We start from the raw sequence: 27,658 nt of genomic DNA on the forward strand, positions 1-27,658 counted from the left end.
GGTACCTATTTTCCAGGTGGTGGGCTGGATATAATTTCTTCATGAGCCTGTCATTGGTTCTGCACAGTATAAAAATCTTGTTTTTGTTTACTGTCTACATTTCTTGCTAGTCCAGAAGCTCTGCATACCAGGAAGCTATTAGGCAAGTATCACAGCACAGAGACTCCAGTACAGTGAAAGTTCAGTATTAATGATATCTCGTTACAGGAAACAAACTTACATGAGGAGGGGAACTCATAAGTGACTACTTAAAAGTTTCTTGATATCCACACAGATGTTTACACTCAATAGTTATATGCAATCAATTCTTTTTCAGAAAAGTTTGTGTGTGAGTGGGCTGAATTTTTATTAACTATACCCATTTTTAAGTGCACTTGGGGAAATCTGGATATCTAAGAGAACTCAACTATATGGTAAATTGATTTTTTTATGCAAAAGATGCTTTTGTAATAAAAATAAATTGCAACTTGTCTGCCTTTTTTTTAAAAAAACAGTTTACTTTTTCATATATTGGGTTTATTGAAGTGTAGCACAGCTGTGTATGTATACCCCACTTATATGATGAATGGGTTTCTACATGTCAATTTTTCCATAAATATATAACTATTGAATTCTGAGATATATTTTAGGTATAATTTTTTATAATAAGAACTGGTCTCCTTAAATCATTAAAAAATATTTCAGAATCAAATATTAGAAAAGTGACTCAATCAATAAGAAGTACTATTCCAGAACTAATATGGTATGTAGCATGCCACAGAGATGTTTATTGAATCATTAAACCTACCTGCTCCTGAATTAGTATCTTCAGTGCAAGTTGTAATAACTCAGTTTCTAGTACAATAATTATTGTATTATCTCTTTAAATTCCCCCCCACCCCCCAGCCTCCTCCTTGGTGTTGCTGAGCTGACTTGCTCATTTATAATGTTCTGAATCCATGCTTGCTTACACTTAGTAGGAGACAAGTGAATGCAACGTGATTAAGGAAGGGAAGATGAGAGTGGATAAAAAACAGCAAGAGCACAAGAGTAAGACCCAGGAACAAAGGGTTACCATGGCAACAGGACACACTGTGGGGAAGATTGCTCAGGCTCCTGGTGACAGGAAATGAATCAGTCAACACAGTGACCCGAGGCAACACTTTGGTGGAAGAAGCAGTGTATCCGTTTTGGTGGAAGCCAAGTAACCAACCAGCTACAATCTTCACATTTATAAAAGGCACTCTCCGAGGTCACCTTTACCCTGAGAAGTGACACGCAGTCCAGCGAGCTGCTTACCTCTGCCAGGTAGAACTCATCGTTCTGCCTCCTGAAGTTTTCTCCTTTGTGGTAGTTGCTGGCAGCAACGATCACATCCACTGTCACCATGCTCAGGATAAACATGTGGAAAACTGATGACCTCATCATTTTCTGAGAAGGCAAAACCAGACAGACTCTTAATAGAGAAATAAATCTCGTGATTACATGTAATTCATATGCTTAGACCTCAATCCACAACTTCTTTGTGATATGCTGCTATGCAAAGCAGGGCTTCGAAGATAACTTGATAAATGTCCCTTAGTGCTGAATGGTGCGAGGAAAGGAATCTTTTTCTTTGGGTGGCTAAAAAATGACTAGGAAGATAGTTTGAGGCTTTTGGTTGAAAATGGAAAACATATTTCATTTAATTTGTGTATAGCCTGCTTCTTAATTTTCATTGTTTGGTTAGGTAGTTTTTTAATCTTTAATTCTGACTGTATGGAGAAATGATTTTTAAAAAGTAAATACCACAAAACAAGTATTGCTTTATTTTGTGTTAAGAAAGAAAACTACTGGGGTTGAAAACATTTTAGAGATGATCATAAAACTGAAAAAGTGGGAGAAACCTAAGATTTACTTATTTTTTACTTACTTCCATAAATATTTGTTAAAAATTATGCCATAACTAAAAATAACTGATGTCTATATTGTACTTGCTGTGTTCCTAGTGCTTTTCTGGGTGCTTTACATAAATTAACTTATTTAATAATCAAAATAGCCCTAGGAAGTTATTCTAATTTTATAGATAAGGAAACTGAGGCTCAAAGAAGTTAAATGAGTTTCCCACTGTCACACAGTTATTGAAGGTGGACCCATGATTTGGTTTTGTCCAAGCCTATTGCTTCTGTTGAGATGGAGATGATCAAGCATTTAAAATTAATGCCTATTATTATAATGGCTACCATGTATTGAGCACTTACTATGTTCCAGGCCATATTATACAGATATTATTTTAGCTCTTGTAATCTCTACCATATCCCTACACGATGGGATATATTACTCATATTTTATAGAGCATTCAGAGAGATTAAGTCATTTGTCCAGGGTCACACAGCAAGTAGACAGCAGAACCCAGCTCTGTGCCCTTCTATTGAAATTCCATTCTAGAACCCACTGCCTACTGTTGGGGAGTGACTATCTAAGTGGAGAGAGTAGAGGCTGAAGGTGCTGGGCAGAGGCAGGAGGAGAGAGAAGCCGACTTATGGCAAGGAGCTGAGCCCCTAACAGCAAACCACTGAGTCATGGCACTTGGCGCCAACTGCCCAGAGACTAGCGCCCCACACATCCTCTTTCCGGGGCCACATTTCTTCTCAGTACTTATGGACATGTGCCATTAGTGTATGATCTGCCCTGCAAATTCTTCAGTTTTTGCAAGTAAAAGAGCCTAACTGAAGCAGAACCTGAAAACAAGATCAGAGAAAAAGGATGGCCTCCTCTGAGCACTGCCACCACGTCTATGCATCTCCAGTGGGTCTTTGTCGCCCTGCAGTCCTCATGAACAGAACGGGCCAAGTTGCCTGGCACTGAAACTCCACCTCTTTGTGACGCTGAGGCCCTGGGCAAGTTACTTAAACTCTCTGTGCCTCAGTTTTCTCATCAGTAAAGTGGAGATAGTGGTACCTAATTCAAAGAGTTGTTATCACTTTTAAAAGAGTCAGTATTTGCAAATGCTTAGAACAGTGCTTGTGCATTACAAGAGTCCCATAAAGGCTTGCAGGACAAATAAATGCAGTTCTGTGAATCAAATATTTTTCTGTCCAGTAATGAGAAATTAATTGCCTGAGGTCAAAGAATTAATTATGTTACATATCTTCTGACTGAGTCCTGAACAGAGAGAGATAAATAAGAGATAAGGGTGTAATAATCTGAAAGATGTCAGAGTCATTGGAAAAGCAAATTTTCAGTAAGGCTTCCTGTCACCATGGCTCTTGATGCATTCTTCTACCCATTTGTTTTTCACTTTATTTTATAGGTAATACAAAATCAAATTCCAGAACTGCCAATCAACATGCTCATATGAACATCAATTCACTTGCAGGAACTGCTGACCTTCATAACACAGATAAGCAAATCAGTTGGCAAGTTTTTATTCTCATTAGAATTTTTATTGTTGTTTAGTCTTTCTTGCATTGTGTGAGTTAAATTCCATAACTATTATTCTTTTTCTATACCCTTTTCAACATAATGTTCTATTAAAAACATTTCAGCTGATTTTCTTTTTATCTGCATGACAGAAAAGCCACAACTTTCTCTTTCTATTTTCCTTAGCTGTGGATTTATGTCTTAAGTAAACTGTTATTACTGAAAGGCCCAAACAAAGCTTTTAGCCATAGCTGTCAAAAAACTTTTAAATTGGTTTTGTGACTGTCACAGCCTCACTTTGGTGCTGTCATTATAATTAGGTTGTTTTTTGTCTGAATGTCTATGTGTCCCTGTTGGAACAGAGTCATTAAAATAATCACTTACAATAGATTTTGATACACTATAATCACCGTTGCCTAGCTGACTTTCTCCAGAGTAATAACTTTCAAATATTAAATAAGAATTAAGGTGATAAGTATGTGCAGCAGCTAAATTTAAATATTAAAATCAGCAACTCCCGCTTTAAAGTTAAAGCTAGTAGCATACGTCCTACTCAATTCAATTCAACTGGCTACCACTTTCCTTAATGCAAAAGGGCTGGTAACATGACATTTAGACTCATCCTTATATCTACAGGACAGCACCAATCTGTACCCTTCAATTTTTTTATTTTCTAAAAAAAAACTTAATACAAAGGAAAAATGTGCAAGTTGAATCAGTGCCATAAAGTATTATGTAACTTGAAGTTTTCACAATTATATTATTTAATGTAGAATCTATCTACCTATCTATATTTGGAGATGCACACGTACATATACATGTATATATGAGTCCACATATATACATATATTCATATGTGTATGTACATTTATATATTTCTATTTATATATATTTATTATAAGGCTCTTCAGATCCTACATAGTATTTAATTTTTTAAAGTTTCCCTCATTAGCAATGTCATTCTGGCTTACATTTTTGTAAAATTAGACAAGTTCAGAATATGTTTTTAGTTCGGCTTTCATCCAAGAACTACTTATTTGTGTATGTGACAGTTGGAATTACCAAAATATGAAGAGACTATAATAGAATAATCCCCAAGGCAGCAATATCTGTCAGGAATGCTCTAGAGCGTGTGGTCCCTGGAGAGCAGCATCTTGGGAGCTTATTAGAAATACAGGATCTCAGGCCCCAGGAGATTCATGTGTGCATTAAATATAAGGAGCACTGTTGGAGAGGACACTCTTTGAGTAGCAGATTAAACTGGATTGTCTGTAAAATGATTTAAAACTTTATAATTCAGTGATTCTAAAAGTCAGTAATGACTAAAATGGAATGTAACCAATGCTGGCTGGGGTGTTATGGTAATATGCTAGGATACACCAGCACAAAAACGGATGCCAACCTCGTCGCCACTCCTCCACCCAACCCCAAGATCAAAAATCAACTAAACCGGTTTGGCTTCATGAAGACAAAAGTACATGCTGGTTTTTAAACCTTCTGGGGGCATTATGAAGACACCATCTCAGACTCTTGCACAAAGTCAAGGAAGGCAGGTGGCCTCTAGAATCGGGAAAAGGCAAGGAAACCGTCACTTCCTTAGAGTCTCCAAAAGTAACGCAGCCTTGCTGATACCTTGATTTTAGCTCAGGGAAACCTATTTCGGACTTCTGACCTGCAGAACTGTAAGATAATACACTTGTGTCATTTTAGGTCACTAAGTCTTTGGTAATTTGCTAAGCAGCAGTAGGAAGCTACTACAGTATTGTCAGTGATTCTTGACAGTTCAAATTGTCTCCTATGAAATATGATTATATACAAGTGCTCAGGGCTACAAATTCTACCTGACCGAAAGGTTCCACTCAAGGTAACTCAGCAGTAGGTTCTCTGTAAAATGTATTACTACAAATATAAAACTCACTATACTGTACTGGCCAGCTAGCTCAGTTGGTTAGAGCATCGTGCTGATAACACCACGGACTGGGGTTTGATCTCTGTACTGGCCAGCAAAAATGAAAATAAAGAATAAATAAATAAAACTCACTACACCAACCACAGGTTTCATCTTGCTTGTGTTGGAAAGCATGAGGAAACGGTGGGTCTGGAGCAATGGCCCTGAGTCCCACCTCAAGCAGAACAAGGGAGCCTTCTCTTCTTACATCAGTTCTGAGTTCTACCATGAAATGAAACGAAACGAGACTGTGACCTCTAAGCCAAACATGGATAGGGCTCCTCACGCAATTAAATCGACACCAACAAGATATTTTATCAAAAGAAGAGTTAATGTTTCTTTGAGTGCTTCGTTTGTGCCAAGCTTTATTCCAAGCATATTATGTGTTGATGCAGTAACATCATTTAAACCCTGCTGATACAGGTACTTTCGCTATCTTCTTTTACATATGGAGAAACGGGCTTAGAAATGATAGGTAGATTTCCAAGGTCACAGAGTTAGAAAGTAGTCTCAGATGTTTTGGTTCCCAAATAGGTGCTCTCTTGCCTTCTACCTGGCAGTCACAATGCATCTAACACTGCTCTATATATTAAAAAAGAATGAGAAACAGCTTCCTTGCCAAGTGTTTGTGGTTCACTAGAAGGTGTAAGTACACGAACCCTATATTTGGAAGCTGAAGACAATCTGTTATGGAAAGACATAAGGCCACCATGGTGTAAGGAATGTCGTATTTAACGCCCGGTCGAGCTGAGTTTAATCTTGGCTCTATGTCTGGTTTAAAGCTCTCTGACTCAGTTTCCTCATATAGGAAATGGATAGGATAATATCTACATCTCTAGGTTGTAATATGAATATAAATGAGACTATTTAGTATATAGTCTAGCTCATAGCAGGCATCTTGCAGTTCATAACTCTTACTATTATTTCTGTATTGGAAAACACTCTAAGGATTTAAAGAGACACAAGCTTATGGGGAAGGTAAGAAGGTATAACATGAGAAATCAAGTGGAAGGGATAACTAGTCTTGAGATGAACCATAAAAATTTATGGACTTTCACAAAGGTCTAAAGCTATCTCATTTTCTTTTTTTTTTTTTGTTTTTTTCCGTGTCTGGCAACGGATCGCAACCCTCAGTGTTGCCCCCGTACCGGACCAGGGACCGGCAATGGGATTGCAACACTCGGTGTTGCTCCCGCGCCTCACTCAGCCAGTGAGCGGGAACCGGTCTGTATGTGGGAACTGAACCCTCGGGCGGGAGCGCCGCCGTGCTTCCCAAGTGGCGCACTATCCAGTGCGCCACCGGGCCGGCCCCCTCATTTTCTTGTGGCATAAATGTTTCAGTACTTCGTAGAAGCTCTTTCTATTAAATTTCTCCAGTAATTTTTCCTATGAAATAGTGCCTTAAAGATTCTGAAAACTATAGACAAACACCCACCAAACCAAAAGTGTGGCCTTGCAGGCCACAATAAGTATAAATCAGGATAATGAACAATACAGCTCAGAATCCAATCTTTCTTTAAATTGCTGCTTGAGGGGATAAAATATCCTACCTTGTTAAAAAAAGTTTCATCCACCCAACATTGCATCATCCATGTACTAAAAGTTGTGTCTTAATTGGAATTCAAAATGAAGATATTTGGAGAACAATGCAATTACAAGACGAAATTCTCAGAAACCATCTTGTGTATGAGCCATGAGCACAAGAACATAATGTAAAAGACCAAATGCATAAAACCTAAAATAAATCTCCCGTTTGCAAGTGTGCATCTTTCATGTCCCTCATTTAGAAGACATCTGGATATTCTTTACTTCTAAAACAATATATAAAATAATTTTTCCAATATGTATTTATATCAATACTAAAAACAAACCACTGGATGTCCTTAGAGATCCTGCCTTTTCCATCCATCTGTCCCTGGCATGTCCTTAGAGAGCCAGGATAGAAGGGGATCCACAAGTAATTCCCCAAAAAGGCCCGGAGAGTCTATGACACCATGGCCCCCCTGCCAGCTGCTACGGCCTCAGTGGTTTGCTCTGCCCTTGGAACAGAAAGTGAGGTAAGAGAATCCTGAACATATGGAAGTCAAAGTATAGCAAGAAGAAAGAGGGTTTCATAAAAGCCTGTTATCTCTTGGCCAGCATGAGTATAACTCTCACTCTATAAGAGTAAGGCTAGCTGTCAAATTATAAACTGACAAACAAATATTTATTATTATTAATAATATTTTTCAATCAACAGCTCCTAAGTCTACAACACAAACTAGATTTTAACAAGAAGAAATATATGACTAGTGGAAAAGAAACAGCACTACGCAGGATTGATTATAATATTAATCCAGTGATTTTCAAATTTCTTTTACTTCCTTTTTTTTTTAAGAAGTACGTGTTAATATTTATTTATTTATTGTAACATAGTTGATTGTACATATCTGTGGGGTACAGAGTTGAATATCAATACCTGAGTGCAATATGTGATGCTCAAATCAGGATAGTTAGTATATTTAGCACTACACAATGTCATCGTTTCTTGTGGCCCTTTTCTGTTAGCTTGTGTGGAAGAGCCTGGTGGCCTCCAATTGAACCCACCTCCCTGTATCCACCCCCGCCTGGCAACTTGTTTTGGTTGGTGAGATGGTAGCAAAGGTGAGGTAAGCAGAGACTTGGAAAATACTTGTGTGTTAGGACTGACTGTGGCCGCTCTTGGAACATCAGCCACCACATCAACACCCCAGCCTGGCCTGTGCATGGTGGCCATGGATCCCGTTGTCCTCTTCACCCCTGCTGCCAGCCAGCCATGCCCAGAAGCAGAGATGCAAACTCACGTGTGGCTGACCCACCTCAATGCACGCCTGAGCCAGGCTGTGGTCAGCTGAGATGAGCTCAGACCAGCAGGGCTGCTCAGCTGATTTGCAAATGCACCTGCGCAACTTAGCGTTTGTTTTTTAAGCTGCTGAGTTTTAGGGTGCCTTGTTGTTTAGCAAAATCTAATGTACCTACCAAGCTGGTTTCCTCATCCCAGGCATATAGCTAACTACCTCACTCAACTCATTAGTGCTGAAGTGAGGCCATGGGATTGGTTCTCATCACTAGAACAGGAATGGAAGATGTGTGTCCTTTGAGAACGGGTGTGCCTTCTCCAAACTCTCTCTTCCCCTCTGCAGTGATCTTGGAAACTATGTGCTTCAGATGGAGGCATTAAAAGATCATAGTTTTTGCAAGCAACATTTTGCAATGTTTTCATATATGCATAGGCACGTCTATGCCATCTGCCACCAAAGGTGGTGGGGAACACAGTTTGCCCCACCAGTGGTGCGCTGGAGCTGCAGTTGCCAGCACCTCTCCCAGCTTTGTGTTCAGTAATGTCATGCTGGTGAACTGAAACTGGCCATGGTGGGAGTGTTTACTCCATGGAAAGGAAAAGGTGCTAATAGTCAGGACCCCCCACTTCAAGTTGGTTGTTAATCACCCAGCTGCCCCAGCTCTTCTGGCACCTTTCTGGAGCAGTACTCTGTTGTGGGGCTTTTAAAAACTCATGCTTTAATCATAAATAATGACCCTTGTAGGAAGGAGACACCATTCAATAATCTATTTCGAGATGCTTAGCTTAGCGTGTAGGCTGGGCTGTATTTATGTAGTCCCATTCTGCCATTTACAGACTCATCACAACTTCTGACACTATTGCACTCGCATAGCTATGATGCCTGACTAATCATCAGAAGCACATAAAAGCCATTTCTGGGCATTGGGAGATTGTCATTAAGACTACAGGGATCTGTAGATAAGTTGAAGTAAGGAATATTTAAAATAAAACATTTCTTATATGCTGTCCAATAAAATCGCCTGTCCTGAATTTATTTAAACCACGCTGTATTTTCTTTGTGAAAGCTTCCATTTAGGACAAAATGTATTTTCTGGAGTACAATGTCATAATGGATATTCACAATTTAAACTGTCTTACAGAACACCATTTAATATCTCATTGTTTCCTTGCACTTTGTGGCCATACATTTACGGATTAGTGGGAGAAAGGAGAAGTAAATGAAGACCTGTACAAAAACCTTCCAATTAGCTAAACTGTAATTTAAGGATTAGGACCTCAATGTCCCTACATGACTTCATAATTGACTTTGAAAAAAATTAGGAATGAAAATGCTAAAATCTTCGCTTTTCAACAATGATGTGTTGACCTTGCTTATTTGGTGGACACGGATAATAATAAAAATCAAAGGGTTAGTTCTTCCATGTATTTTCCTCTTATGCTCCCTGGTGTCTAGAAAAAGAGTAGAATAAGAAGGAAATTAAAGCACATCAATATTATTTTTAGCCTAGTGTTCCCATGGAGTTCAGTACTGGGTTTCTGCAATGCTAGACACATAGTAGATTCAACAACCATTTTTGACATGACTTGATTCCCCCCTGTACTGAATTGGTCATGAAGCATTTTCTGCTTTCTTCTAAGGAAAGTAGCCTCAGGGGCTATACATTTCTCTAGCTTCTGCGTTAAATGAAAGCAACATTGGTTCTCTCAACACAGCCGATTGGGCCATGAGCCAAGCTCCAGAAAGGCAGCTTCCCCAAAGTGTCTCGGCAAGAACTCTGATAAGAAGGATGCTCTAAACTAGATGATGTCCCCAGGACCCTCTCATCCTGACCCTGTTTTTAGAATGTATTAACACAGTGTGACTAAAACAAATGAAGACACCCATGTTCAAGTAATACAATCTTGCTGTTTCAAATAATATAATCTCCTGTTTGCATATTCCAAGAAGCTGCACTGTTCAGCCTTGGGCACAAGAAGACCCAGAGTGATGGTCAGCTGTAGAAGCCTCACTGTACCTGTCCCAGCAATAAGTCTCTGCCAGTGACAGTCACCAGGTTATCCCCTCCTCACGATGCTGATTCTAAGTGACCCACAACACCCCACACATTGTGCCAGGTATTTTATGTACATCATTTCTAATTCTTCTTATTCCCTGAGAGCTGTTATTATGCCCTCTTTTCAGGTAAGGCAACTGAGGCTCAGAGAGACTAAGCACATGGTCCCAGGTGCTCTTCAGCCATGCTGTCTTAGTGGACCACACTGTCTTCTCACACTGGTCTGTAAGTATAGAAGAGCTTAGCTTGGGGAGGGAATCTACATTCTCATGGGCTCCATCTGTTCTCGAAATTATCTGCCAGTTTATGGGAAGGTTCATTAAAAAGACACATTTTCAGAAGTGTCTAGGATGTCACTTCATCACTTGAAGTATATATGTCACACAGTCCACCTTCTCCCAATCTTTGCCTTCAATGGAAAATTTCTCAAAAAGCATTAGAACACTACCATAATAAAACTGTCACAATTTGGTCTACTTATGGTAAGAGCCTACTGCCTCTGTTCTTTACCGAAGGCGGCACGCGATGGGATGGTAAGAGAGAAACTGAGCTCAGCCTGCCAGGGCTCATGCATACTTTGATTTTCTTGTCAGAAACTTTCTTCATGACAATAGATCACTGGAAAACTGTTGGAAGATGGTGCAGAAGTGTGCAGCCACATCTGTCAAATTGTCAGGAGATGAAAACTCCTACCTGAGAGGTGAGGGGCAGTGGCTTGTCACAGCAGCAGCTGAGGAATGAGGCTCCAGTTTAGCAGAGATCTATTTACCATGCACTGGCATGACCCTTTCCCGCAGCTGTTGCTTATGTTAAAATAGTGTTTAAACAGCTACCTAGTTGGTTGGTTTGATGCTAAAAGAGTCAATTATATCTTTTCACTTTTCTGAGACTCAAACTTAAGTACACATTGAAGAAACTTTGTAAATGGTTTTAGGGCTACCACATAAAAAGCATTGCCTTATTGATTAAAGATGGTAGATGTACAAATGAACATTCATGTGTCAAGAATTAATATTTTGAATTTATCTTTGTGTCTAATATTTTAATGTCTTCTTATTTAAACAGAAGCAATATACCCTTTAGAAATGCACACAATTTATGAAAATCATTTAGAAAAATCAGCAGATACATGGGCCAATGACATTATTTGCAATATATGGGAATTACAAGTGGCTCATGAATACATGTAAAAAAAAATGCTCCCCATCTGTGGGCTGTACTCAGGGAGAAGCACATTTAATATTATGAGACACCATTTCATGCCACCAGATGTAAAAGCCTGATGACACCAAGTGTAGACAAGAATGTGAAAGAGTGAGCAGTCTCACAAGCTGCTCGGGGCGTAAAAGTGGCACCGGTATCTGGGGAACCGTTGGTAATATCTCCTAGTCAAAGGTGTCCATATCCTTTAACCCAGCAGTCACTGTCCTACCTTTATATGTTATAATAATTCTCACCCATGTGCATAAAAAGACACAAACAAGAAAGGTCTGAGAATGTCTGCAACAGCCAAACAATAAAAAACAACCCTAATATCATCAATAGGAGAATGAATGAATAAATGAACACACTGGGGCACATCCTTACCGTAGGATAATACATAGTGATGGAAATGAAGTGTTGGGAATGTAAAGTAGACTGAGATTAAAATCCCAGCCAGAAACTGGCTACGTAACCTTCATTGAACTACTGTGACCTCTGTGCCTCAACCTCCTCATTTGTAAAACATATCATACTGGTACCTACATTTATGGTGCTGTGAGGAGCAATAAGTAATGTAATACCTATAAAACCTATGTGATGGACACATAATGAGAGGTCAATAAATGTTAGCTATTATTATTTCAAATGGTAGATACATAGGTATTTTCATATCTGTGTTTATCAACCATGTCAGAATATACATATGTTTTAAATGCAAGGAAATGGCTTAATATTATACCGTGTAATGGCACCAATTTACAAATTGTTCATTTGTAAGTACATGGAAATTATGTGGTGTTTTCTTAAAAAATCTGTCTTATACATGGTGATTTGAGCTTTGGGTCAGACTGTAATAGCCTATTTAGCCCTTAATATGCTTCTCAAGTCCTGTAAGGCTTCAAAGTTTATTAGGGGAAACTATCCTTGAGTTATAACTGCTGAGGTCAAGTCTCATTACTTAATATAATCAAAGGGTTATGTCCCTTCTCTACCCTCTCCTGAAGCTGATGAGGAGGTTGAGTAGTGGCTCCAGCAGACAGCGATGGGGCAGCGAGGTCATCAGAAGCGATAAAGGAGGCAGGTTTCAAATCACTTTGGGTTTTGCGGTAGGAGAACTGAGTACTTAGCTTAAGTGCCCCTGCTGCTTCTGTTTCGATTCCCATGACCTACTGCTTTTGGCCAATGTCTCCCATTTTTGGTGGCCCACGACAAAACTGTGTTTTTCCCAGTTCACCTTCACCTTTGGATGTTTTCTGATGAGTCTCTTTAGGGGCCTTGACTGGAAGGTCACCAAACTCAGTCATAATCAGTGATATTGATTATTGAGGTAATATGCAAGAAACAGAAAAAAGATCGTTTCAAGATGAGAAAATAGAGACAAATAATGAGAAATCATGTGGCCCCGAGAGCGAGAAAAAGGCACAGAAAGTATAGTCACCTGGGAGGCCGGGTTACACTTGCAACTAGAACATACATACTTGATTCTCACAAACCCAGGAAAGAGGTATTGTTATCCCCTATTTTACATCCACGTGCCCAAGGTCACACCACTAATAAGTAGCATAGCCAAAATATGTCTGTCTCCAGAACCTCGTCTCCAGGAGGCTGCAATACCATGATTTATTCCCTCTCAGAAAAGGTGCTGTACTGGGCATTTCTTCACAGAGTGAAAATAGGAAAGGGGGACCCTCGGCAGGAGCATACCAGCAGTGCACAGGGAAGTGGAGAAAGAAGCAGAAAGACATCAGGCAACACAAAGGGTGGGAGGGAGTGTTTCAGGGGCTACAGGACATTTGCTTATGTGTGCTTAACTTAGGAAATAAATTACTACAAGTGCATATATTTACCATGGCTAAGTATCTTATTAGACCTAGCCCTATTAAACATGGTATGCATTTCACTAATAACTGGATAAACATGAGAAATATCCTAGAAAAATGAACATAACTAGCACTAAGTTGATTAACTAAAAACTTCAACACATGTCATTAGAGAGCTCATCACACATACCCTACCAGGCCATCAACACCATTCTGCCTGTCCCCTGCACTGAACTTTTGGTTTTGCAATTCAATTTATGAGCATGCATATTTTCATTTATTATAAACACAGAAAAGACCACTCCCAGGGCATAACTGAATCCTTTCCTTGCATGCCTGCATATGACTCCCATTATAATTATAGTTATAGCTATGATTATAGTTCTAATCTGTGTCTCAGAACACAAAATGAATTTGTAGTTTCAAACTGCAGACCAAAGGTGCCTATTTTTCCTGCACAAATGACTCTTTAGAGCCTATTACTCTGTAGAAGAGTTAGAAGATCTCTATACACGTTAATTCATGTGAATATCTCCATAACCAAAATACACAGAAGGAGCAGAAATACTATAATAATTGAAACATTGATATAATGCAATATATGTTCGTGTACATGTAAGAATGTAGGGTAACAATAAAAAAAGTTGCTACTGTTTGGTCCTTATCACTGATCATTGGAATACATAAAATCCTAATAGATTTATTCCTGCAATAGAGAAAAAAGAGAGAGGGAAATAATAAACTGTTACACATAAAACAGCCAACATCACAGAAGCATCAATTACATCATGCATTTAATTTAACAGCTGTGGGGAAGATTAAGCCACATTAATTAATCTTACTTTATTAAATTACCTAATTACTTATAGTTGGTGGGAAAGACAGATGTTCAAACTAATAAACTAGACAAGGACACAGAAAGCAGGAAAGAAAGTGAAAAAATATGAGACATAATACCAATAAAGAAAGTTAGAGACTCTAAAGCAATTTAGAATGAAAAAGAACCAAGATAATTTTCTAATGTCCTTCATTTTTAAGGGGATTTGAACCAGTCTCCAATTATGCTGAGTTATGATTTTTAAATCTTAAACATCAAAAACATACAATATATGGACAGACTTTTGGAATAAGTAAAATTTATGCACTTCTTGCTATTACACCATCTTTGTGATCTAAAGTTACATTAGTATAACTTATTCCATGGGTCACCCAAACAAATACCTCTGAGACCCAGCAGGTGACACAAATGAGAAAAGCAGGCTCAGAACTATGTAGTAAACATGTGGGGACAGCCTTCATGTCTACAAAGAAGCACGTTCACTTCTCATTGTTTTCTATAAACCCAGGGTGCTCTTAAAATACCCTTTCTTCATTCATTCATGCATTCATGCTTTTATACATTTATGTATTTATAAACTTATTTATTTTCCCACCTTAGAGTCATGGATAAAGATAAATATTTTTCTACTTCAAAAAAAATAAATGTATGAATCATTGATAAACAAGATACTTAGTTCCAGTGCTGTGGAGACAGTATGGAGAACTGGAAACTGAGGCACACAGAGACTCTGTGTCTAGATTAATGTGACAGCCACCACTCAGCTCTAGCTGACTATAGCCAGGTGGAAATGAGAGCCCTGTGTTGCCAGATCATTCTGTTTTATAAGAGAAGTAGGATATATGGATTTTCATGTAAACTATTCTGTTTATTAAACTTTGGGTTTCAAATTTAAATATGAAGTTCCACTCTAAGAACAAAGCCAATAATTCCTAATAGTCAATTAGGGACTCTGAGTCACCAGTTTGCCAGTATATTGTTATACTTAATTTTTCTAATTTATTTCAACAATTAAAAACTCAATCTAATTACAGCTGTTCAAATGTTCATTCCAATATACTCTACTTTTTTGTTAAGATAGAATTGGTTTGGGTTCCTTTCAATGACGTTATTCCTAACACTATATTTCTAAACCTATACATGTTTATTTCACATGCTGAAGAAGATCTTTAAAAATTCTGAAAGCGATGAGACATAACAGAAGTCAGAGTTAAGTCTTGTCAAAGCTCTGCCTCCATGTTTCAGAAGAGACATGCTGGCAAAACTATCCAAAGTTATCCAAAGCCATGCAACCTTTGAGAGGTGCTTTCTAGAAACAAACTCCAAATGTAATGCTTGTTTTCACCGCCAATGACATGCACATGGAAATAAATGCTTTTTATAGAAATGTGTGTTATTGCCACAATCCAATTGATTTTTTAGTTCCTGAAGACAAGACCCAGAGACACTCAGAACAGTTCCTAAGTGAGAAGTCAAATAAATACTTTCATAAGCCAAGAAGGTGCCACATTGTTCTCTCACTTGATTGTGCTCTCATTTAATAAACACAGATTGAGCATCTACCACGTGTAAGGTATAGTTGTACCAGTGACCATGACAGGTGTGGTCCCTACTGTAGTGGAGTTTCCTCTGGTTGGAGAAACAGACACTAAATAACTAATTATATTATTAATTTATTTTACTAACATTATGATAAACACAAAAGAAAAGTATGGGATGATATGGAAACATGTAAGAAGGGTACCTGCCCTGTTCTTTGAGGACAAGGAAGTCTCCCTTATGGAAGTGACATCTGAGTTAAGTTCTGAAGGATGAGTGGGAGAGAAGTGTTGTAGGAAAAGAAAACACTCTGTGAAGATGTCAGTGCCTCCAGGATGCAGAAATGCTTTTTCATAAAAGAGATTGATATGGATTGTGTCTCCCAAGTTTTATGTATTAGTAGCTTGATCCCCACTGTGATTGTTGAGAAGGTGGGAAATCCTATTACAGTAATTGCAAGGGGGGCCTCGAAGAGATGATTAGATTTTGATGACCATGCCCTAATGAATGGATTAATAATGGTGGTCATGGGCATGGTTCTGAGGGCTTTAAAAGGAGAGCACATGAGAGTCTCTTTCTCTCTCTGCTCTACCATATTCGCCATGTGATGCCTTGAGAGTTCCTGTAGTCACCCCCAAGACAAGGTTCATATTCTGTATTGCTGTAGAGTCATTTCACCATATGTGTTCCCTGGACTTTGGACTTCTCAGCCTCCAAAACTGAAAGCAATATATTTCTTTTTCTCACAAGTTACCCAGTTCCAGGTATTTTGTTGTAAGCAATAGAAATGGACAGAGATATCATACAGAGATAAAATGTGTAAACACAGCAGCAAATACAGGAGTCTGAGAAGAATTGACTCTTAACATTGGCCTTTAGGTTATTTCTTGGAAAGGGAATGGGGGACGATGCTTCAGAAGAAGAGTTAAAGCAAACTCTTCCTTTTTATTTTATTTCTATAGTTATAAACTTTTTATGACAACATATTCACATTTTGCTTGTTTTAAAAATAAAAAGGAGTGGTATATGCTACTGTTTGTCCTTGGGAGTAAGATATTATTATAGTCCAAGACAGCACGGGGGTGGTTCAGATGATGAGAATTTTCCTGTTACCTAGTTAGTAAAACCCAGCAAGTATGTCATGACCAGTTTATCCTAAATATATTTTTTACTTAATTCTTTTCTTTCAATTAATTAGTTATTAATTATTAATTAATTAATTAATGTTATTTTTAAATTATGAATATTCATGAGATACAAAGCTAATTGTCACCCCCGTGCCCATGATGTGAGGGCCAGATTCGTACTGGCAGCATAGCCATTACCAGAAATTGTGTTTGTACCCCGTGTCTCCCACACGATTATCCCCAAACTCCCTTTTCCTCCCTCTTTGCCCCCTACTCCACTTTGTAGCCCAAGTAATGTTCTCTCCCTCTGCAAGTCCAATGCACCACTGTGGTCTTTCTTTCCTTCCTTCTTTCTCTCTTAGCTCCCACATATGAGTGAGCACATGCGGTATTTATCCCTCTGTGCTTTGCTTATTTCATTCAACATAAGTTTCTCCAGGTTCATCCATGTTGTTGCAAATGGGAGTATTTCATTCTCTTTTATGGCTGAGTAGTATTCCATGCTGTATTTATAACACAGTTTCCTTATCCAACCATCCATCGATGGACATTTTGTTTGGTTCCATGTCTTGGCTATTGTAAACAGAGCTGCGATGAACATGGGAGTGCAGGTATCTCTTTGACATGATGATTTCCATTCCTCTGGGTATACACCCAGAAGAGGGATTGCTGGATTGTTTGGAAGATCTGTAGTTGTTTGAGACACTTCCATACCGACTATATTGAGATACCACCTCACCCCAGTTAGACCGGCTTATAATCAAAAAGACAGAGAATAACAAATGCTGGCGAGGGTGTGGAGAGCAGAGAACTGTCCTATACTGTTGGTGGGACTGTAAATTAGTATTAATTATTTTTTTGTTCAGACATGGACAGGTACTCAATTCACAGCTCCTATACACTGTAAACAGACAACCTCTTTGCTATCCTATGTTTCATCCACATTCTTCAATGAATATCCTTCCGGACAGCTTGATTTAGGACCAAATGTGAAGTTGAGTTGAATGGAACTTCATCCTTCTTCCCTAGTTTCTAATCATGTGAGTCACCACGTGTACAACTCCTCAAGCATGCTGCTCTATTCATAACACGGGTCTAATATCCAGGTCCCTCATATGCCACATCTACACACTTCAAGCTTAACGTCTGTCTCTCCTCCACACCAACCTTTATTTTACCATATCCTTGCTCAGGTCTGTCATCACACTCACCTTGTCATTTATCCTTTGTGATTCTCAAATCTTTGTAATGAGGAAGCTGACTTGCCTCCTAATTCTTGCAACCTGAAGACATCTACTCACAATCACTTAATAGATTTTACGGCAACGTATTCTGGGTCCCATACAACTCCAGAGCAGCTCTGATTGTTTATTTCTACCACAAACTTATGATTCCTTACATATTTATTTTTAGTTGGATAAAGCATGAGACTAGAAGTCAGAAGACCCATCTGCTAGTTCTGGTTTCTCCATTTGGTTGAGGTGTAACTTCAGGAAACTCTCCTGGGTCCTCTGATTGTCCTCTTTCTCACCTATAAATGGCTGATAATGCATACCAGTCATTCTACATCACAGAGTTGTAGTGAACCTCATCCTTCGTCACTCCCTTCCTCATTCCCTTGGTTTTGGTTTAAATATCACTACTGCATGAGAACCTTCCCTGACCTCTCAGACAAAGAGAGAGGACTCCAAATTTTATATTCCCATTGTGTCTTGTATTACTTTAAAAAAAATCCCCATTGCTCTTTAATTGCTAGTGCAATGCTGCCTTTTCCCTCGCACCCTCAAGTATCCTGTAAGTTCCCCAAGGATAGGGACTATGCTTGTCTTGTTCGGAACTATCTTAGTGTCTGGTACATAGATGGTATTCAGAAATATTGGATGATGGGTTAATGAATAACGGAAGTGAAAGTGCTTTTTGGCAAAAAGTTATTACTATAATTGTTCTTATTATCGTTATTACCAAAGGTTGAACATCTGAAATCTGAAAATCCAAAATCTAAAATGCTCCAAAATCTGAAACTTTTTGAGAACAGACATGATGCTTTTGGATTTTGGGATTTGGGATGCTCAACCAGTAAGTATTATGCAAATATTCCAAAATCTGAAAACTCCTGAAATCTGAAATCACTGAAGACAAATGAGGACAAAGAAAATAAAATTCTCCAAGAGGAAGAATCAGTTCTCTGATCCTGTGAGTGGGCTGTTTGATTTTTTCACCCTTAAAGAGGAAGAGACATGGAAAGAGTGAAAAATGCCATGGAACGTTAGGGAGGCTGCTCTTGGTAAGGTGACGTTGTTTTGAACGAGTTATTGATATTTGAGGATGGAGGGGGGAAACTAAGAGAAGATGCCAGGGGGGAAACTAAGAGAAGATGCCAGGGGGGAAACTAAGAGAAGATGCCAGGGCGTCCACTGAAGAAGAGATGACCGACTTCACTGGGTTTTATCAAGCTCTCAGAACAGATGAGTCCAGAAAGTTCCCAGGCAGGGATCTGAGGCCCATCTTTTAGTCACTATGACTTCTAATTACCAGGACTCTTGGGCCCCACTTGCAACCCCATCGCCTTGGGTTTGCTGCAGGTGCACTCTGCTAGGAAGCACCTTTACATCACGGTGCTCTGAGAGCTTGCAAATGCAGAAGAGCAGACTACATATTAAAATATTTTCTTCCCAGGTAGTTGGTGAAGTATTAAATTGAGAGAACTGTGACCATGTCTGCCATCCCCCAAATAATTCAGGCCTTTATAGAATATTTTCATAAGACCTAATATGACAACACAATTCTTCATTGATTTGATACTCTGAAATGCTCTTACCTGTGTGCATTCTTTCATGAGAAATTACCAAGTCCCTACTGTCTGAAAAAAAATGCAAGGTCCTGGAAATACAGAGTGGAGTAAAATATGTCCCTGACTTCAGGACCATAAATGTGGGCAAATTTAGAGCTTGAAGAGCTGTGGATTTCCTTGTATAAAATGAAAGGCAAAGACCTTTATGGGGTGATTTTTAACAAGGGCATTGTACTGCACCTGGAGGCAGGCTGGGGCGCGTCCCTGGGGCTTGTTGACATCCACAGCTACCAGCTGCCAACCACCAGCAGCATCTTCATGAAACATCTTCAAGACAAAGAGGAAGACGAGTCAGAGACATTTAATACGGAACATTGAGAACTCTAACTTCATGTCTTCAGCTTTCTATATTTTTATGTTATCAAAAATTTGTCTTCTTATGGACTTATATTTGGAACATGAGTCACTTCAATTATGTTCATTTTAACACTCAAAACTTCCGTGAATAATAGTAATAACAAGAACATTGATAAGAACTTGCATTTATCGAGTACTTGCTACGTGTCGGGCACGTTCTACCTTACATGCACTTTGAATATAATTGCTCAAATATTCTTCTCTACAAGAGAAATACTTTAGTATTTTATCCCAATTATATTACCCATTAGATCTGGAAGAAAATGAAAATTAGAATTCTAAAGCATTGTGTCTGGTGTGTTTTTACAACAGGTGGTGAATTTTATCTTTCTTTAGTGCACAATCCTCACTGAGCTAACAAAAAAAATTCTCAAGATAAATAATTTAAGAAGAGTGTATGTGGCATAGGGAAAGAGACTGATATTGCGTTAATGATAGGAGACTAACATCGCATGATAGACTCTGTGTAATTATTTAACTAGCCCACAATTAGTCTGCTTAATAGAAATTTTTTGTACATATTTATGAAGGGAAAAAGAAGTTTCTTTCAGCTTTGAAGATGTAAGTGATGAGATTCAAGATACCATAGGCCTAGTAATATCTGAAAATTCATTGAATTTGATGCCTAGGTTATTCTCTTACTGCATATTCTACTACCTCAAAAATTACTTGTCTGTCTTACCCAACTGGAAGACATTTCCCACTTATAAGTATTTCCCACTGATTTATTTTCTTTCCAGTTCCTTCTGAGTGTGTGTGTGTGTGTGTGTGTAAGGGTGGTAACAGGATAGGAGGGAAGAACGGTTTTTGCTTTTCTAAGTAAAGACACTAATTGCAAGCACTCCTATTTTATTCCTGCCCAAGGCCCCTGTTTTGTACACATACGTATGTCCTCTGCTATCCTTATCCATGTCCTCATGTTAATCTGACCCTGTGTTCAAAAGAGTAATTGATGAAAACATGAGTGAGATGACGCAAAGATCCCACTACCTAGGATTTGTCACTGTCATTTCAAATTCCTGGTAGTAGAGGTAGCAGGTCATTTGCAGAATGCGGACTTGGCCTCTATAAAATGAGGTGGTGAGAGACAAGTGCTAAAATTCACAGGCCATGCAGGTATTTCTTAGATAAAAAAATTGAGTTGAATATCTATGCAAAGATTCTTTGACCAAAGATGCCAAATTATTTATCTTAGCTGTCCATTTATAGGATTCTGATTCCCTTCAGAATGAGTTTTAAAAGCTATTCTTAGTGGTAGGATCAAGCATATTCTTCATAAAGAGGCTCATTCTGAGAATACAGACATTGGTGGAAATGCAAACCTATTAAAGTGCCTTTTAAAGTCCCTATCGAAATTCTGGGAGTCTCCTTTTAAGGACAAAAGACAAAACCAATCCCATCAGTCACTAGCTAAAAACCCTGTGTTGATACATCCTGTACTCACTTATCATGGCACAAAGGATCCCTGGGGCATATACTTGCTTTGATCAGTAGCAGACTAATTTTCTGTGCTAAATTATTTTTTCCAGTAGACGAAAATCAAATGAATCAATTTAATTGCCAGTAAAAATGTTCTCTCAAGGTCACTCCTTTGTTTGAAATAAGTAAAGGAGACACGAACATGTTCAATTTCTCTTCACTCCCCTGAATTATAAAACAGCATTTAGATTGGTTAATGTAATAGTAGATCACTGATGCAGAAGTGAGGCCAGCTAGCAGAAGATACAAATCCTTGGAGGGTGGGTGGCAGGGGCTGCCAGTTGTCCCAGTTTATCTGTTCTCCCTTTCAACATGACGGAATTTCTATAGGGCCATTAGGCCACCAAAAAAAAGGACTAGTTCTTGTTCTTTTTCTGAAGCTCATCTGGACCATGTAACTACATACTGGCCTGTAGGATGGAAGAGGAAAGCTTTTCCTTCTTCCTCTATTTCTCTTTCCTGCTCTCTGGAATATGGATGTGAGGGTCAGAGCTACAGCAGCCACCTTAGTCCACAAGGCAGCTTTGAGAAAGGAGGCTGTGCAAGGTGGAGCAGAAAGGTGGAAGGAGTCTGGAGCTGTGGCAACACAGACCATCACACCAATCCTGAATGACCTTCTCCAATTTCACAAGACACAGAACAGAATTCCGGCCAACCTAAGCCACTTATTTTGAGCTTTTTGCCCCTTGCAGCTGGACCTAACTCAACCAACACAGATGATTTCAGTTAGAATGTCCAACGATTTCTCACATTTTAAGAATGTACCTTTCCCGCCCTCATTGTATAATTAAACATGTTTACTGTTAAGCACTTAGGAAAGGTGAATGAACTAGAAAATTAAATCTTCAACCCAACCCCCAGAGCAACCACTCTTAACGTTTTAGAGTTAACCCTCTAGATATATTGCACACATACACACACACACACACGCCATACCACATATACCACACACAAACATAAGATCCATTATTTGTACTAATACGTTGTCAGCATATTTTCATGTCAATAGAGTTCAATCATTATTTTAATGGCTTGCATTTATTCTAATTTCATACTTCACAATCCATAACTTATTGCCAGAGATTTAGATTGTTTCCATTTTTTAAAATTTACCAAAATATCTCAAGAAATGTCCTTAAATATACATCTTGGACTACTGTCCAAAATTTTTCTTAGGATAAATTCCTAAAAGTAGAATCCCTTGTTCAAATAGGATCTATGCTTTTAAGGCTTTTGATGCATATTGCCAAACTATTTTCCAGGACAAAAATGTTCCAATTTACAGTCTTGGTAACAACATATGAGAATGTCCCTTTCTGCCAATACTAAATACAGTACTGTCTTTTTTAGAAAAGAGAAGTTAACAAGGGGTCAGAACAAAGACAGCGTGTTGACAGCAGGGCTTGTAATGGCTAAGTTCTAAGGAGGTAGGATCTCATAGTGACTAAAACTGAAAGTTCTTGCAGCTGAGCAGCCTGATTTGGGGCCCCAGTTCTACCACTTGACCGTTATGTAATATTGGGTATGATAATTAACTTTCCAATCCTTGCTGTTTCTTAATCTGCCAAGCAGCAGAGGCGGTAGTAATACCCACTTCGTGATATTATCGTGAAGATTAAACAGGACAGGTTGTAAAGCTGTTACACAGTGCTTAGTGCAGCTCTCAATATATGTTAGTAATTGTAATCAGATGGTATAAATTAGCAGAATATCACCAACAACAGCACAAATGGATTTCCATGAGCACTCTCCTCTTAGAACGATTATTTGGAAACCCATAGAGATTTCATACTTGAGAATTGTCTCAGGCTTGCCCATTTGCAATTGCTAGGGTTTCATCATGGGTCACTTGGTTTACAAAGTAGTTGAGAATGCTTTTTGGGATTGTTCTACTATAGGCAAAATGTCATCAATGACAGCAATGACAACAATAACAGGTTATCTACTGGGAGGTGGTGAGAGAAAAAATCGTGGTAACAGAGGGAATCATTAGCAGCCACATTAAAATTGCAAACCCAAGATACACACACATGGTAATGGAGAGAAAATCTGGGCTGGCCGGTTACTCAGTTGGTTAGAGCACAGCCTTATAAACTCAAGGTCACGGGTTTGGATCCACGTACTGGCCAGACACACACACACACACACACACACACACACACACACACACACACACACACACACACACACAACAGGTAATGGGGAGAAGATCAAAAATTTATTCTGAAATTCTTATGCTCTTTGAGTTTTATCAAAGTCAATCTTTTTTACAAAATAGGTAAGAGTCATTATTATAGAAGGTAATAAGAGTGGACACCTGGCTTGTTTGCCTCATTAAATAATATATTCAATGACTCTACCTCACAAAATTTAATTCTCATTTATGGCTTCCTATGATGAATGTGTTGATTGCTCCACCACGATGTTCTTATTGGCGGGAACTCATTATTGCACCATGCTAGAATAGTCCTTCCTGCACTGCATTCTTATCCTGCGCTCTCACATACTTTTGTGATGCATATTCGTGTGAAAGATCAATGGTCTTGGAACACAGTAAACAACTGTTTACTAAAGCACTGTCTTAGAGCATTAAGTTAAACATAGTTTTTTCTTGGAGGAGAAATTCTTCCCAATTTTGATCATGTGTCTTTTCATCTCTGCCTTTCTGGTTTTTAACCCAGCACTGCACATTTATGCAAATGTTGCTTTAGGCATGCAGAAACCCATATTCTAAGAATGTCAATGGAACTATAAGGGAGGAAGAACTCAAAAGTGCGTTTTTCCCCCCTGCATCAATTTTACCCTTATCAGTCTTCTATTTTAATTAGGGGTATTAATTCAGAAAACACGTGTCTGCAAGAGTGCTCCATCAGAGATCATAACAGACACAGAAATGATGTCTCTCTTTATACAACCAGAATATTTATTTACTAAACCTTTAAATGACCCTATTGGGGGTCATTTGTTTATAAAAGTTAAGAAAGTACTGGCTGCCAGAAGCCTGCACTGTGTCTCCTATTACTGTGCATAACAGAAAAGTAGTCTGTGTAGCCCTAAAGTTCAGCAGTCCCCTCAGTTCTACTCAGGCAAAGTTGGGGTAAGCTCATTCCTATCACGAGCCATTCTAGGTTAGAAGACCACAGAACTGGTGAAAAGTATCTGAAGTGAAGCGTCCAAGTAATGGGAGTGAAGGTCAGGATTAGAGACGCTATACTTAGGACTTCGTCCACCAACACATCCCAACATCCCAACATCTGGTGCTGGGGCAACCCCCCCCAAATTGAGGCATGGTAGTCCTACTATGGATGGACACAGGGGGTCATTACATCATGGGTGTATGAATCTCTTGCCCCTCCACCCAGTACATGACTGAACTTGTGGCAACAGTGACCCCTTTCTAGTAACCATGCAAGTATGAAAGTCACAAGCCTATCAGAGTTCAGGCAGACTCATGATTACTAATCTGAAATTTTCTGCATCATTTTCTCTGTTACATGTTGTACTATGGTCTTCATAAGACCTTTGACATTGCTTTTTTTAATAATTTGTATGCTGTGACTCAGAGGCACTTAATGGTATCCATTAATTTAAAAATGTTGCTTTATAATTTTAAAGAAATGGTTCCCATCACTGATTCCCTTTCATCTCTGAATGGTCCATATTAGAGTCAATTCCTAGCGACCTGCCTGAGATGTTGGAAAGCCTCTTCTTTGTCCTGTTAACGTGCATATGTATGTTTTCTTACACACATGGCTGTCAGGGGAAGTCTACAGAGTTCGAGACATCGACAAGTTCAACCTGCCCTTTAGCTTTCTGGTGAGAATTGCTTGTATGGAACAACTGCAAATTTCCCACATTTTAGAGAAAGGTAAGAATGGACTTCATGTCTGAAAGGCTGCATGCTTTACAATACACTAACCATCTCTCCTTAAAGCTCATCTGTTTTATTACAATTAGAAACTTGTGATTTAGTGTTTTAAACCACTTCATGACAAGTCCATGTTCAGAGTGTGTTCAGATTTTACAAGTCTGACAGAATCACGACAAATGATGTCTCTCCCTTCACATGGAAGCATCTGGGGCCACTGGCAAGTGGCTCGCAGGGGTGGGCGGGGCTGGAGGCCTGTTGCTAGGCTGCCTAAGTGGTGTTTCTCCCAGGCTGACAGCGGGAGCTTCAGTTGCTTAGCAACTGGGTCCTCAGCCACAGCATTTTTCTTAATGAAGGTTTTTCACAGTTCCCTGTGTGATTACCTCCGCTGAATATGTAGACGCATTCCCTCTGAATTACCAGCTTATTTCTCCTGATTAGGTACAATTTTGCATCAACATAATTTTGCACGACTTTGTTCAAAGTCTCTTCACATTTCACTTTCTATTATAACTGCTGGCTGATTTGGTGGCGCTTCCAAACACTACATTTCCAGCTGTGATTTTATACACAAGAGTTACTTAATAAACATAATATGGTTCTAAAGACATTTCAGGTCATCTCCCAGGAACATAGCGTGTAAGTTAAGTGCTGAGTTCATAGTTCTATGTTGCATCCCGACCTCAATGTCTCCAACAGAAAACATGCCCTTCGAGAGGTTGTCCCCTCAGAATGGACTTGGAACTTTATTATTCCTTCTAGTTTGCTAAAAGAGACAAGGGAAGAGATAAGAACTTCATGTGGTTGATTCCTCAAAGACTTTCCCTACATGGCATTTGTGACATAAGCTAGATAGCATTAAAAAAAAAAATCCTTTCATGGAAGTTTAAATAGTTATTTGTCAAAATTGAATAACATCAACACTATTTTATCTATAACAACTAGCTAGACAATTCAAAAATATAAATCTTGATAAAGATGCTGCAACATCATAAGGCTTTGTCAAAATATTAGTATGTTTAATGTATAGCATTTTAACATATAATTACAAAAAGTTCAATTCAAAGATTTTAAAGTAAAATTTGTATCTTGGCTCTTTCACAGAGACCTTTGTCCCAGCAGATCTGTATATGTATTTACAAACATGTTGTTTCTTTTAGAAATTAATATTAAAATAATAGTTACAAGGCATTTAATCCTTTTATTCTTGAGAATTTTTATTTTCTCTCTTTTATAAAGATTCATATTGAAAGAAGATATATAAACCTGCCCTACCTTTCTAACCACCACAAAAACAAAAATAAACAAAAACGAAAATAAAAACAAAAACATTGGATCTGAATTGCCCTCTCATGTAATAGCTGCTGTGCTGCTTTTAATAAAACTGTAGGCCACTTCTAATTTCTCAGGAGCTTATATGGGAACCCTTCTGAATACACAGTGATTCCTCAAAAATCACATGCATGCATGTGGGTTGAGGAGTCTTCTTCATATTGGAACTGTGATTGGCTCATTCTGAATGAAACAGATTTTCCATTCCAAAAACTCTAATCCTGTTCATAAGGGCTCTTATATGGGCGTGCAATTACATAAATAAATACTCCTAAAAATGAGAAATTCCACAGTTGCTATATTTTATCTGCAAGCCCTTTGAGGACTTGTGATGTCAGAACCAAGTCAAAGGTACATAATAAATGTGGTTGATAATCTTCGTTTTGGATCACGACCACCCATGGAGGTGTTAAAAAATACAGATGCCTTCGCCCCACCACCCAGAAAGTCTGATTTGGTTGTTCTGGGCTGGGCCCTTGTATCCGCTTTTTTAACATCTCCCTACCAGAGTCAGATTGCAGAAGCCCTTGGTACCCAAGCTTCCTCAAGCTCCACTGATGGGGAGGACGGGATATGCCCATGTTTGAGTGGGTCATGACGTCATCTCACTGGTACTGTACCTGCGTGGTGGCTGTTGAGGTCGTGCTGCTTCTTGATCCCCACATTTGTTGAAATTGAACTCTAATTTCTGCAAACGTTTCAATGATGACAGCAATAAACACATTCTGAAAGAAAATTACAAACCACATTTACCAAACACTGGGAATGAGGAAGCAGAGGGTGACCCAAAACAAACCAAACATCTGCAGAACTATCAGAAAATATCGACTTTATTAGTGCCATTTCGTATTGTACCTTAACAAGCCAGGCCAGGAAGAAAATGAGGGTGATGAAATAGAAGTAAGAACGCCAGCGGGGAAAGCTGTCGATGGCTCTGTACATGAGGAACACCCAGCCTTCCTGAGAGGCGGCCTCGTAGACCGTGAATATGCTGGTGCCTGGGGACAGAGGGGACAGCAGACAGAGTCACGACTGCCTTG

The 27,658-nt window shown here is 38.8% G+C and overlaps 1 protein-coding gene across 1 annotated transcript in view; it reads right to left on the reverse strand.

Moving 5' to 3' along the window:
• The window catches only part of NALCN (sodium leak channel, non-selective), a gene marked incomplete at its 3' end in the record, with an annotated part of 169,820 nt that overhangs the window by 50,427 nt on the left and 91,735 nt on the right, over nucleotides 1-27,658 (reverse strand). The window contains exons 7-10 of the mRNA XM_008583606.1: nucleotides 27,474-27,616; nucleotides 27,239-27,343; nucleotides 19,763-19,849; nucleotides 1,279-1,410 (exon numbers count right to left, since the gene is read on the reverse strand). Coding sequence (XP_008581828.1) covers nucleotides 1,279-1,410; nucleotides 19,763-19,849; nucleotides 27,239-27,343; nucleotides 27,474-27,616 — 467 coding nt within the window. The remainder of the gene's footprint in view (nucleotides 1-1,278; nucleotides 1,411-19,762; nucleotides 19,850-27,238; nucleotides 27,344-27,473; nucleotides 27,617-27,658) is intronic.

The sequence above is a fragment of the Galeopterus variegatus genome, unplaced genomic scaffold (assembly GCF_000696425.1).
Source record: "Galeopterus variegatus unplaced genomic scaffold, G_variegatus-3.0.2 Scaffold8, whole genome shotgun sequence".
Lineage (NCBI taxonomy): Eukaryota > Metazoa > Chordata > Mammalia > Dermoptera > Cynocephalidae > Galeopterus > Galeopterus variegatus.